This window comes from Galeopterus variegatus, unplaced genomic scaffold (assembly GCF_000696425.1).
Source record: "Galeopterus variegatus unplaced genomic scaffold, G_variegatus-3.0.2 Scaffold3184, whole genome shotgun sequence".
Lineage (NCBI taxonomy): Eukaryota > Metazoa > Chordata > Mammalia > Dermoptera > Cynocephalidae > Galeopterus > Galeopterus variegatus.
Window position 1 is genome coordinate 133,345 of NW_007729295.1, and position 14,140 is coordinate 147,484.

At 37.5% G+C, this 14,140-nt stretch overlaps 1 protein-coding gene across 1 annotated transcript in view; it reads right to left on the bottom strand.

Annotated features, from left to right (window-relative positions):
• The window catches only part of LCA5L (Leber congenital amaurosis 5-like), a 39,027-nt gene that overhangs the window by 13,037 nt on the left and 11,850 nt on the right, over window positions 1-14,140 (bottom strand). The window contains exon 4 of the mRNA XM_008584236.1: window positions 12,983-13,120. Within this exon, the coding sequence (XP_008582458.1) occupies window positions 12,983-13,120 (138 nt within the window). The remainder of the gene's footprint in view (window positions 1-12,982; window positions 13,121-14,140) is intronic.

Below are 14,140 nucleotides of genomic sequence, written 5' to 3' on the forward strand. Positions count from 1 at the left end.
TGGGTTTGATACCACAAAAACAACCATCACTGCCATGAATATTCAAGAAAGAACAATACCTACCAGCAAAACAAAAGTGCTAACAAAAGAGAAAAAAATAGTTTATCTATCACCCCAAGAAACCAACAAATACAAAAGACAAACAGAAAATTAGAAATAAAGGAACAAAAGGTACTTAAGACATCTAAACAAAAATCAGTAAAATGCTAGAAGTAAATCAACACCTTTCAATCATAACTCTAAATGTAAAGGGATTAAATTCCCCATTCAAAGACACAAACTGACTGACTGGATTAAAAAGATGGACCCAACAATATGCTGTCTCCAAGAGACTCACTTGACCTGTAAAGACACAGATAGACTAGGAATGAAAGGATGGAAAAAGATATATCATGCAAATAGAAATGAAAATCGAGCTGGAGTAGCTATTCTTATATCAGATAAGACTTTAAAGCAAAAACCATAAAAATAAATAAAGAAGGTCACTACATAATGATAAAAGGATCTATCCATCAAGAAGACATCACAATCATAAATATATACACACCCAACATCAGAGCAGCCAGATTTATAAAGCAAACACTATTAGACCTAAAGAATGAGATAGACACTAATACCATAATAGTAGGGGACCAGAACACCCCAGGGACCTCAACACTGGGCAGATCATCTAGGCAAAAAAGCAATAGAGAAACACAAGATCTAAACAACACTTTAGGTCAATTGGACTTGGCAGATATCTACAGAACATTCTACCCAGCAACCTCAGAAGATTCATTCTTCTCATCAGCACATGGAACATTTTCCAGGATAGACCACATGTTAGGTCACAAAGCAAGTCTCAACAAATTAAAAAAAACTGGAATTATTCCATGTATTTTTTTCTGATCACAATGGATTAAAATTAGAAATCAATAACAAATGAAACTCTGGAAACTATATAAACACATGGAAATTAAACAACATTCTACTTAATGACATATGGGTCCAAGAAGAAATTAAACAGGAAATCAAAAATTTCTTGAAACTAATGAAAATAATGACACATCATACCAAAACCTGTGGGATACTGCAAAAGCAGTATTAAGGGGGAAATTTATCACATTAAATGCTTACTTGAGAAGAATGGAAAGATGGTATAACCTAACACTTCACCTTAAAGATCTAGAAAAACAAAAACAATCCAAACCTAAAGTTAGTAGATGGGAAGAAATAATTAAGATGAGAACAGAATTAAATGAGATAAAAACCTGAAAAACAATACAAAAGATCAATGGAACAAAAAGTTGGTTTTTTGAAAAGATAAATAAAACTGACAAACCTTTAGCAAGATTAACTAAGAGGAGAGAAGACCCAAATAACAAAAATCAGAAATGGAAAAGTTGATATTACAACTGACACCTCAGAAATATAAGGAATCATTAGAGACTACTATAAACAACTACATGCCAACAAATTTGAAAATCTGGAGGAAATGGATAAATTTCTAGATGCATACAAACTACCAAAACTGAGCCAAGAAGATATATAAAATCTGAACAGAACAATAACAATAAAAGATATTGAAGTTGTTATCAGAAGGCTCCCAACAAAGAAAAGCCCAGGACCAGACAGGTTCATTGCAGAGTTCTAACAAACCTTCAAAGAGTAACTGATACCAATTCTCTACAATCTGTTCCAAAACTTTGAAATAGAGGCCATTCTCCCAAACTCATTCTATGAGGCAAACATCACCCTGATACCAAAACCAGATAAAGATGCATCAAAAACAGAAAACTACAGGCCAATGTCCTTAATGAATATAGATGCAAAATCCTCAATAAAATACTAGCTAACAGAATATAGCGACACATACACAAAATTATACACCATTATCAAGTGGGATTCATCCCAGGGATGCAAGATTGGTTCAACATCTGCAAATCAATAAATGTGATACACCACATCAATAAAAGCAAAGTCAAAAACCATATAATCATCTCTATAGATGCTGAAAAAGCATTTGACAAAATTCAATATTCTTTCATGATAAAGACTCTCTACAAGTTAGGCACAGACAGAAAGTATCTCAACATAATTAAAGCCTTATATGATAAGCCCACTGCCAGTAGCATCCTGAATGGGGAAAAGCTAAAAGCTTTTCCCTTAAAAACAGGAATTAGACAAGGATGCCCACTCTCACCACTCCTATTCAACACAGTGTTGGTCAGAGCAATCAGAGAAGAGATGGAAGTAGTAGTCAGAGCAATCAGAGAAGAGATGGAAATAAAGGGCATCCAGATTGGAAAGGACGAAGTCAAGTTGTCCCTGTTTGAGGATGATATGATCCTATATGTTGAACAGCCTAAAGCCTCTATAAAAAACTCCTAGAGTTGATAAATGATTTCAGCAAAGTTGCAGGATACAAANACCTGTGGGATACTGCAAAAGCAGTATTAAGGGGGAAATTTATCACATTAAATGCTTACTTGAGAAGAATGGAAAGATGGTATAACCTAACACTTCACCTTAAAGATCTAGAAAAACAAAAACAATCCAAACCTAAAGTTAGTAGATGGGAAGAAATAATTAAGATGAGAACAGAATTAAATGAGATAAAAACCTGAAAAACAATACAAAAGATCAATGGAACAAAAAGTTGGTTTTTTGAAAAGATAAATAAAACTGACAAACCTTTAGCAAGATTAACAAAGAGGAGAGAAGACCCAAATAACAAAAATCAGAAATGGAAAAGTTGATATTACAACTGACACCTCAGAAATATAAGGAATCATTAGAGACTACTATAAACAACTACATGCCAACAAATTTGAAAATCTGGAGGAAATGGATAAATTTCTAGATGCATACAAACTACCAAAACTGAGCCAAGAAGATATATAAAATCTGAACAGAACAATAACAATAAAAGATATTGAAGTTGTTATCAGAAGGCTCCCAACAAAGAAAAGCCCAGGACCAGACAGGTTCATTGCAGAGTTCTAACAAACCTTCAAAGAGTAACTGATACCAATTCTCTACAATCTGTTCCAAAACTTTGAAATAGAGGCCATTCTCCCAAACTCATTCTATGAGGCAAACATCACCCTGATACCAAAACCAGATAAAGATGCATCAAAAACAGAAAACTACAGGCCAATGTCCTTAATGAATATAGATGCAAAATCCTCAATAAAATACTAGCTAACAGAATATAGCGACACATACACAAAATTATACACCATTATCAAGTGGGATTCATCCCAGGGATGCAAGATTGGTTCAACATCTGCAAATCAATAAATGTGATACACCACATCAATAAAAGCAAAGTCAAAAACCATATAATCATCTCTATAGATGCTGAAAAAGCATTTGACAAAATTCAATATTCTTTCATGATAAAGACTCTCTACAAGTTAGGCACAGACAGAAAGTATCTCAACATAATTAAAGCCTTATATGATAAGCCCACTGCCAGTAGCATCCTGAATGGGGAAAAGCTAAAAGCTTTTCCCTTAAAAACAGGAATTAGACAAGGATGCCCACTCTCACCACTCCTATTCAACACAGTGTTGGTCAGAGCAATCAGAGAAGAGATGGAAGTAGTAGTCAGAGCAATCAGAGAAGAGATGGAAATAAAGGGCATCCAGATTGGAAAGGACGAAGTCAAGTTGTCCCTGTTTGAGGATGATATGATCCTATATGTTGAACAGCCTAAAGCCTCTATAAAAAACTCCTAGAGTTGATAAATGATTTCAGCAAAGTTGCAGGATACAAAATCAACACACAAAAATCAGTATCATTTCTATACTCCAACAGTGAACATGCAGAAAAAGAAATCAAGAAAGCTAGCCCATTTACAATAGCCACCAAAAAAAATAAAATACTTAGGAATAAAGCTGACCAAGTATGTGAAAAATCTCTACAAAGAGAACTACAAACCACTGTTGAGAGAAATTAAAGAGGACACAAGAAGATGGAAAGATTTCCCATTCTCTTGTATTGGAAGAATTAACATTGTGAAAATGTCCATATTATCCAAAGTGATCTACAGATTCAATGCAATCCCCATCAAAATTCCAATGACATTTTTCTCTGAGATGGAAAAAGGTACCCATACATTTATATGGAACAACAAAAGACCACACATAGCCAAAGCAATCCTGAGCAAAAGAAAAATAAAGCTGGAGGCATAACACTACCTGACTTTCAACTATATTACAAAGCTATAATAATCAAAACAGCATGGTACTGACATAAAAATAGACACATGGATCAATGGAATAGAATGGAGAACCCAGAAATCAATATATATGCCTACCACTATCTGATCTTTGACAAAGGCAGCAAAGCTAGATACTGGCAAAGAGACTGCCTTTTCAACAAGTGGTGCTGGGAAAGTTGGATACTCATGTATAGGAGAATGAAACTAGACCCATACTTTTCACCATATACTAAAATCAACTCAAAATGGATTAAAGAATTAAATATACATCCTGAGACAATAAAACATCTTAAAGAAAACATAGGGGAAACACTCCAGGAAGTAGGAGTGGGTACAGACTTCATGAATAGGACCCCAAAAGCACAGGCAACTATAGGAAAAATAAACAAGTGGGATTAAAACAAACTAAAAAGCTTCTGCACAGCAAAAGAAACAATCAACAGAGTAAAAAGACAACCAACAGAGTGGGAGAAAATATTTGCAAAATATACATCTGACAAAGGATTAATACCCGGAATATATAAGGAACTCAACTTTACAGCAAAAAAACAAATAACCCAATTAAAAAGTGGGCAAAGGAGCTGAATAGGCATTTCTCAATGGAAGATATATGAATGGTCAACAGACACATGAAAAAATGCTCAACCTCACTCAGCATCTGGGCAATGCAAACCAAGACCACTTTGAGATACCATCTCACTCCAGTTAGGATGGCTAACATCCAAAAGACTGAGAATGATACATGCTGGCGACATTGCAGGGGAAAAGGAACTCTCATACACTGTTGGTGGGGCTGCAAAATGGTGCAGCCTTTATGGAAAATGGTATGGAGGTTCCTCAAACAATTACAGATAGATCTATCATATGACCCAGCTATCCCACTGCTGGGAATATACCCAGAGGAATGGAAATCATCATGCCGAAGGGATACCTGTACTCCAATGTTTATTGCACGTCTATTAACAACAGCCAAGAGTTGGAACCAGCCCAAATGTCCATCATCGGATGACTGGATAAGGAAACTGTGGTATATCTACACAATGGAATACTACTCTGCTATAAAAAAGAACAAAATACTACCATTCACAACAACAAGGATGGACTTAGAGAAAACTATATTAAGTGAAAAAAGTCAGGCACAGAAAGAGAAATACCACATGTTCTCACTTATTTGTGGGAGCTAAAAATAAATAAATAAACAAACAAATCAAGGGTGGCGGGGGGCAGGGGAAGAAGAGAGAGTAACCATAAAAACTCCTTGAACTGTGAACAAACATGAGGTGGGGGGAGAAGGGAGGGGGTGGCGAGGAATGGGTAAAGGAGCATGAAAATCAACCACAATGTATATTAAGAAGTAAAACAAACAAAAAAGAAACTCATCAGTCAGATAAGTCATCAGAAGGGCACATTTTGATTATCTGAAATATTCAATTCTATGTTTTGATCTGGTCTGGACACTCATGAGATCAGCAGCAGAAAGCAGGAAGGAGGCAGATCAAAAGCTGCTGACTGACAAGCAGCTGGCCCAGGGATGGTTGGCATCCAGAGGAAGCAACATGAAAGACAGTCCTCCTTCAGGCTGGAACAGAGGTTCAAGTCTGGGTACCCACAACAGAGCTGGGCCAAAAGTCTAAGAAAACAGGTTTGGAACACAATCCAGGATACTTGTGTGGTTGAGATCAATCAGGTAATCAAGAGAAAAAATAAGAAAAAAAAAATCCATAGCTAGGAATGCTCGTGGAATGCTTGTGAAATGCTCACAAGAAAGACTACTCACAAGCTCAAAGGGTATCAAGTCAATTTTAAATGAGAAGTTAGGTCATGGTGTGGAACCATATTAAGGTCAGCATAGATGGCTTCCCAAAATTAGATAGAAAGCAATGTCTTAAGAGACACTCTTGGCAGGAGTAAGACTGTATCCTGGATGTAAGTTGGGGTTGCAGTACCTCATTGGGGGTTGTGGAAGGCTGACATCCATCCTCTTACTTCAGCCCATACTCCAGAAATGGGCCTAAACCTTGGTGTTGGATGACTATGAAAGTGAGTTTCAAGGTACAGAAAGAAAATTTGATCTTTGGGACCAGATCCTCCCAAGATCAAGCAATAATGACTATGTTCATGTGGCAGATTGTATTTTCCTAAAATACAACAACATTTCTGGTCCCATATGCTCTTCCAGAACCTTGGGACTTCCCATCGAGAGGTGGAGTTTGGCTTGGACTGCCTTGATGAATAGAGTGAGGTAGAAGTGATGCCATGTGACTGCCACAGCTAGGTCACAAAAGGCAACATGGCTTCTGCCTGGTGCTCTCTCTGTCTCCATTCTGCTCCTTGGAACCCAGCCACCAAGTTGCGAGGCAGCACATGGAGAAGTTGTATATAGAATTCTGGCCAACAATTCAGCTGCCAGCTGGCACCAACTGCAGACATGTGAGTGAGACTTCAGATAATTTCAGCCCCTAGCCTTTGAACCACCCTAGCTGATGCCGAGAGGGACAGAGATGAGCTGTCTCTGTCAAGCCTGCCCAAATTGTATATTTGGGAACAAAATTAACACTTTCATTTCTTTCTTTTTTTTTTTTTTTTTTGTCTTTTTCCGTGTCCGGCAATGGATCGCAACCCTCAGTGTCTCCCCCGTACTGGACCGGGACCGGCAACGGGATCGCAACCCTCGGTGTTGCTCCCGCACCTCGCTCAGCCAGCGAGCGGGAACTGGTCTGTATGTGGGATCCGAACCCTCGGGCGGGAGCGCCGCCGCGCTTCCCAAGCGGCACACTATCCAGTGCGCCACCGGGCCAGCCCCAACACTTTCATTTCTTAAGTTACTTAAGTTTATGCAGTATAGTAACAGTAGCAGTTGGGATTCCAAAACATCCTTAAAGTTTCTATTCCTTTTCCACTTGGATCAGTACTAGGGATGACCATGGAGGTGAAGCATAAAGGCAGCCTCATTTCTCCAGAGGAAACAGGACTGGGGGACGGTGGGTATATATCCTCAATGCACCGGAAGGAACTATTGACAATAGGCCATGGGTTTAATGGACTGAGTTATGGGAAACGACATACTGATTGTTTTAAATTAGTTTGTGTAACATATTCTCTGTGTCTTATTTTTCTTCTGGTATTTTCATCTCTCTGTCTTCGGCCCTTGTTTAGGCAGATTTCCTCAATATCCCTAGATTTTCTTTATCTTCCAGCTCTTCTATTGACTTTCATATACTAGCAGTCACATACATATATTTCTTTGTACATCTGTGCAGGACAGGGAATGGCAATCATATTTTAATTTTCACTTATTTGTTTTCTGATTTTTCCATTTCATAACCTCATATTTTATGGATACATTATCTTCTATCTGGGATATTAAACTAAACCTACAGGGTCAACTGTTCTGCTTGTTATTTTTGTTTTCTTTCATAATGCTGGTTTTCTTTATAGATCTGGTTGCCTGGACATATGGAAGAACGAAGGTCTAGATTAGTTATTTTATGTACTTGCTCTTTTAGGTGGAAGTGGGAAGGCAGACTGGCTCTGTGTAAATCAGTGACACTTGCTAGCTGCAAGGCTTCTCTTTGAGGAGAGTTGTTTGGCTGGGTACCTCCCAAATTCCAGAACAGTCTCTTTAAAGGGCCTTACCCTGGGACACCAGCATTTACACTACAGCCCCATTTCTCCTGTAGCAATTAATTCACTTTCTAGGGGGGGAACCACAGACTTTTCACCTAGTGGTAAATGCAATGCATGCTGTCAAGGAGGAGGGTGGTGGGTGAGGTTGGTGAATTAGTCTCCTGTTCTCCTCAGCCCTGTCCTCCACAGCTGCCTGGGACTAGACAAATACCTATGCAAGCCTCTCCTGCTGTGGCTCCTGCTCCACATCATCCATGTAAATGCTTCCACCCACTTTTAGTCTTTAAAACCTTTACCAAAATCTCTATTGTTTGCTGATGACTTGCCCCAGTTTTCTTTGCTATTGAGTGTCTATTTTCTTTTGTAGTTCTTTACTGATCTTTCCACAGAGGTTTTGGTGGAAAGGAAGTTAGACATAGTCTATAATTGTCAACAGCTGTGGGCCAGAGTGAATGAACAATGCCTTCTCAGCCCAAGTCAGACCCATATTTCCCCATCAGTGAGTGCGATTTAGGTGGTGCCACCCTGGAGATGCTGATTTCACAGGAGCGGGTGCGGCCTGGGCAATGGAGTTTTAAAAGCTCCCTCCCTGGTTGACTCAAGTCCGACGAGCATCTCCACTTACTCCTTCTGTTCACCTCTGTTGATTCTGAACTTGGGGCTTCTCTCCGTGTTCCCATTAACTTCTCCAGAATTTAACCTGTGCATATTTTAGGTTGTGACGGTCCATGTCTGGTTTCTCCATCAGTTGAAAAAACCATGCTTTTTATCTTTCAGAAATTCTTTGGTAAATCTGGTACAATTGTGGTATCCTTTCTGGGGTGTTGGATTGTTATGTTAAAAACATGTTTTCTAGGCCGGCCCGTGGCTCACTCGGTAGAGTGCGGTGCTGATAACACCAAGGCCCCGGGTTCGGATCCTATATAGGGATGGCCGGTTTGCTCACTGGCTGAGCGTGGTGCTGACAACACCAAGCCAAGGGTTGAGATCCCCTTACCGGTCATCTTTAAAAAAAAAAAACAAAACATGTTTTCTTTCATTTCCATGGGGTTTTGGTGAAAGGACAAAAAGCATGCATTCAGCCCACATTCTTGATCTAACAATTTCTACTTTTTAAAAAATGCATAAAATATGTAATTTTCTTATTTTTTCCCTTGAAAAACTTTTATTACAGAAATATTAAAAATATACAAAAGTAGAGAGAACAGCACAGTGAGCCTCCATGATCCCATGAACCAGCTTCCCGACTGAACAGCCAGTTCATGACCTGTGTGTTTCCTCTATACACCCACCCTCTCTGACCCCCCTCTTTAGCCCTGGATTATTTGAAGCAAGTCCTAGATATTTTATAATTTAATCTGTCAATATTTTAGTATCTATAACAGACAAGGGCATCCCTTTTAAAACCTAATCACAATATCACCACCTCCGCCCCCCGCCCCATCAATAACAAACCCTTAATATCATCAAATATTCAATTTGGGCTGGCTGGTTAGCTCACTCGGTAGAGTGTGATGCTGATAACACCAAGGTCCAGGGTTTGAATCCCTGCACCAACCAGCTGCTAACCCCCCCGCAAAAAAACCCCAGTTCATTTCACATTTTCCCAATTGTCCTATAATTGTTTTAAAGTTTATCTGAATTAGGATCTAAACAAGGTCCAAAACATTGTGATTGATTAATATGTCTCTTAGTGTCTTTTAATCTATAGGTTCCCACACCAGTCTTTTTTTCTGCTTTGCTGTTTATTTGTTGTGGAAACTGGTTTGTGTGTGACGTAGTTTCCCACGGTCTGATGCTGCTGACTGCATCCCTGTGGTATCCTGCATCCCGTGCCTCTGCCCCTATGTTTCTTTTAAATTGGTAGCAAGAGCTCAGTGTGTAATCAGATTTGGGTCTGATTCTTCAGCATGAGTACTCCGTAGGTATTGGTGTATACATCTGTCAGGAAGTGCATGTCTTGTGGTTTCTCTTTTGTGATGCTAGTAGCTATTGCTGATCATTGATGAGAGGTATTAATTCACTAGGAGTTCCAAAATAGTGATATTCTAGTTCTATCATTCTTTCTTTATTATTAAGTGGAATGCTTTTATAAGGAGGATTTTAGCCTCTCACAAAAAATTTGGTTACTCTGAGGAGCAGTTCATATAGAAAAGATAAAAATAAATGTTTTTTTTCCCCTTTATTTACCAGTTTTCAAAATAGTGTGCTGGTTCCCTAGTGTCTTCCAAAAGTGACTAATCGGGCCAGCCCGTGGCTCACTCGGGAGAGTGTGGTGCTGGTAACACCAAGGCCACGGGTTCGGATCCCATATAGGGATGGCCGGTTAGTTCACTGGGTGAGCATGGTGCTGACAACACCAAGTCAAGGGTTAAGATCCCCTTACTGGTCATCTTTTAAAAACAAAAACAAAAACAAAAACAAAAAAAACCAAAAGTGACTAATCACTGAGGTTTTTTTTTTTTTTAAGTATCATTATGAACTCTTGGATTCATTTGATAAGTTTCAATCCATGCAGTCACCTTTATTGATCTTCAAATTGCCCCATCTTTGGCCAGTAAGAACCTTTTCTAGATGGTGTCTTAGTCCTTTTGATATTACCGTAATAGTCCTTGATAGTTTCTTTTGCTTTTGTATGACAATATGTCCCAAGCTCATCTACTATATTTCATGCACCAGACCTATAACTTTTTTAAGGAGCCTTGGTTCTTTTAGCGGGATATGGAATTTGAAGACCATAATCTGGGTACTAGGGGATTCATTGCCACTGAGTTGGCTACTTTGAAAACATGTATTTGTTTTTAAGGATGAAATACATCAAATATTCATATTTTCATTTCAGATCAAAATCAGGACTACAGGATTTTTATCTGACTGTATCTCATTTCTGTATTTTCTTTCTTCCATCCCCCAAATCCCATTTCTCAACGACACCAATGTTATTCATCATGTGCTTTATCCCACGGGATACAGCCAACAGTCTCAAAATAACAGTATCAACACTACCACCAACAATATCATTACTAAAAACAATTTAAGATTTCTTTGTGAAGTTCTTTTGTCCTTACAGTGTATCTCACTAGGCACATGCAATGAAATTAATGTGTTTTAAGTTACTTGGAATGGTTTCTCTCTGTGACATTATGCCACCAATGGAATACACAGTTAAGTTCATATTATTTTGTATTTTTAGGCACAGCTTTTACATTTTTTTTACATTTAATCTGCTTCATAATTATTTAAAGTATGTATGTGGTTCCAAAGTCAAATCTACCAAAAAGGTTTTATAACTGTCCCATCTACCCTATTCCTTACCTCCTTTTTGTTGTTATTCTATTACTGTTTTTCTTTTTTCTTTTTTTTTTTTTCCTTTTTGTCTTTTTTTGTGTCCGGCAACGGATCGCAACCCTCAGTGTTGCGCCCGTACCGGACCAGGACCGGCAACGGGATCGCAACCCTCGGTGCTGCGCCTGCACCTCGCTCAGCCAGTGAGCGGGAACCGGTCTGTATGTGGGATCCGAACCCTCGGCGGGAGCGCCACTGCGCTCCCTAGCAGCGCACTGCAGCAGTGCGCCACCGGGCCAGCCCTGTTTTTCTTTTTTAAACATAAGCAAATATATATGGATATATTTGTATTATCCCCCTTTTCTTAAGTGGCAGCATACTACACTTTCCTCTGCCTTCCTTTTTCACTTACCAACGTATCCTGGAGATTACTCCATAGCAGTATAGAAAGATTCCTCATTTCTTTTTATAGATGCATAGAAATCCATTGTGTGATACATTTACTTTTCTTTTTTAAAAATAAGCTTGGATCTTACTTTATATAGAATTCTGTAACTTTCTTTTCATTTGACTGTATATAAAATTTTGTACCTTTCTTTTCATTAACTATTAAGCATTTCTTCTGTCAAAGATGGGTTTTTAATGGCTATATACTATTTATATTCATATGTCTGCATAAAGAAGCACAAAATTTTAAAATTCCCTGATTTTATCTCGATGTGTGTTTGCACTGATCAGTGGGTTTTGAAGCCTCTTCTGTTAGATTTCTAAGCTGGTTGCTATAACTATGCCCATTTTCTGGCATATTCTTTTTGAAGTTTTCTGAAACTCCAGAGAAAAAAGGACTAGAAGAACTCTTTTCCCTGCTTTATTAAGGGAGAATTTACATCCATTCTGCCCCCCCCCCCAATATCCTTCCTCTGCCTCTGAGTGATCTCAAGTCTCCTGGGAAATCTAAATTCCCTACCTGTTATAAAAGATCCTTGTCTTAAAGAATCAAGCTTAAGATTTATTAGTTGAACCTTGAAAAAGCTTATTTCTTAAGTGTCTTATCTGGCTTTTCTAAATTGTTGGACATTTTAGAAATCTTGAAAGCAGAAAGATAGCAAGAAGTAAGAAAAAAAGGACTAAAAAAACCCTTTTCCCTTCTTTATTAAGGGGGAATTTACCTCCATTCTGCCCCCCCCCCCCAATATCCTTCCTCTGCCTCTGAGTGATCTCAAGTCTCCTGGGAAATCTAAATTCCCTACCTGTTATAAAAGATCCTTGTCTTAAAGAATCAAGCTTAAGATTTATTAGTTGAACCTTGAAAAAGCTTATTTCTTAAGTGTCTTATCTGGCTTTTCTAAATTGTTGGACATTTTAGAAATCTTGAAAGCAGAAAGATAGCAAGAAGTAAGAAAAAATAAATATTTTAAAAATTCTTTTTAGAGCAGTGTATACACTTTAAAAGACAGTTTTACAAACATATTTGCAAGCAAAACTTTAAATTTATGGGCCATTAAAATTTACCCTAAATATTACAATGTTGTAAGTTAATTTTTAGATTTAAAAACTTATTTTGAGTTGCATTAAAATGTTAACAAAATACAATGATATTATTTGTGATGAAATAAAAATGATAGCAAGAAGTCTTTTTAATGAATAGAACAGAGCTTTAATTTTTCTGAGTATAGTACATATTCACCATATTAACTCATTCCAATAATTGGAGATCCTCTATCTGTTCATATGATTGTAGGAAACAAACTTGAGAAACATATTCATGAAGTGAAATAATTTAAAGTTGTAATAAGCATAAGTAGCTCTGATACTTTGGGAAAGAGAATTTCACTATTTTACATTTCGCTTTAAAAGAAATACCTTGAGTTTTTGTTGAAGGCATTTTACTTCCACTTGTAGAGTCTTTGTAGCTGTTTGAGCTGCTAAAGTCTTCCCATTTTCAACTGCCAACTGCCGACTAAAGGCTCTACTGTTTAACCTCAGTTGTTTTTCCAAGCTCTGAAAACATAAATATTTCAACTATTCTATAACCAACTTGGCATTATTAAAAACTTCAATTGTAACAGAACTAATTACATTTATGAGAAGTGCAAATTTTCAATACAATTTTAGTGAATGGCTTATACAAGGGACACACATTAGAACTAAGTATAACCAGAAAAAAATAAAAGCCCCCAAATCTCAGATCTGAGCTCTAGAGAATAAATATGTTTTGAGCTCAATGTTTTCACACACTCTGGAATTTGATAAAAAAAATTTGTAAAGTTAATAAACATAACCACTGTCATACTTTAAAACAAAACCTAAGCAGTTCTGCCCAAATGAACTATTCTAAGTAACTATTCTAACTATTCTATCTTTGCATAGGGTACTCCTTAAAATCCTTTCAAGCCTCTCTCCCTAAAGTGTTGTTCAGTGTCACACATCACGGACAGTGACTTCCAGATAACACACAGTGAAAGTTCTAAGAGGACTCACACCACACTGATGGACGATATAACCACCTATACTCATACCCACCTGCTCTCTGGAATGAGAACTATGTCATTGGAGAACTGTTTGATCCAGACTTTGACAGAAAGCTTGGCTAATTGGTATACTATTTTTTTCCTCCATAAAATGGGGTTTCCCCCATTATAACATTAATACTTCCAATTAAGGAAAAATGGAAAACATGGAAAGGTAAAAGGATGAAATAATCACTAAAAATCCTACTCCCTAAAATATTAATATTAAAAAAAAATACCTGCACGTTTTGGGCCACAAAACATTGTGCCCACCAAATGCCCTACAACCAAACAGAAATTTCCCATACTTGGTAAGTGCTTCTGATAGCCAAGAAAATAGTTAATTAGTTCTTGAATTAGTTTTGGTTTTGTCTATAGATATAAAAACATGGACTACTTAAACTTTTATACATAAAAATATGTAGATGAGATAAAAATAAATTTACTTTTACATGATAGACATACGCTAAGATGGGTCCAATATTACTTAAAAGGCCAAATAATATAATTT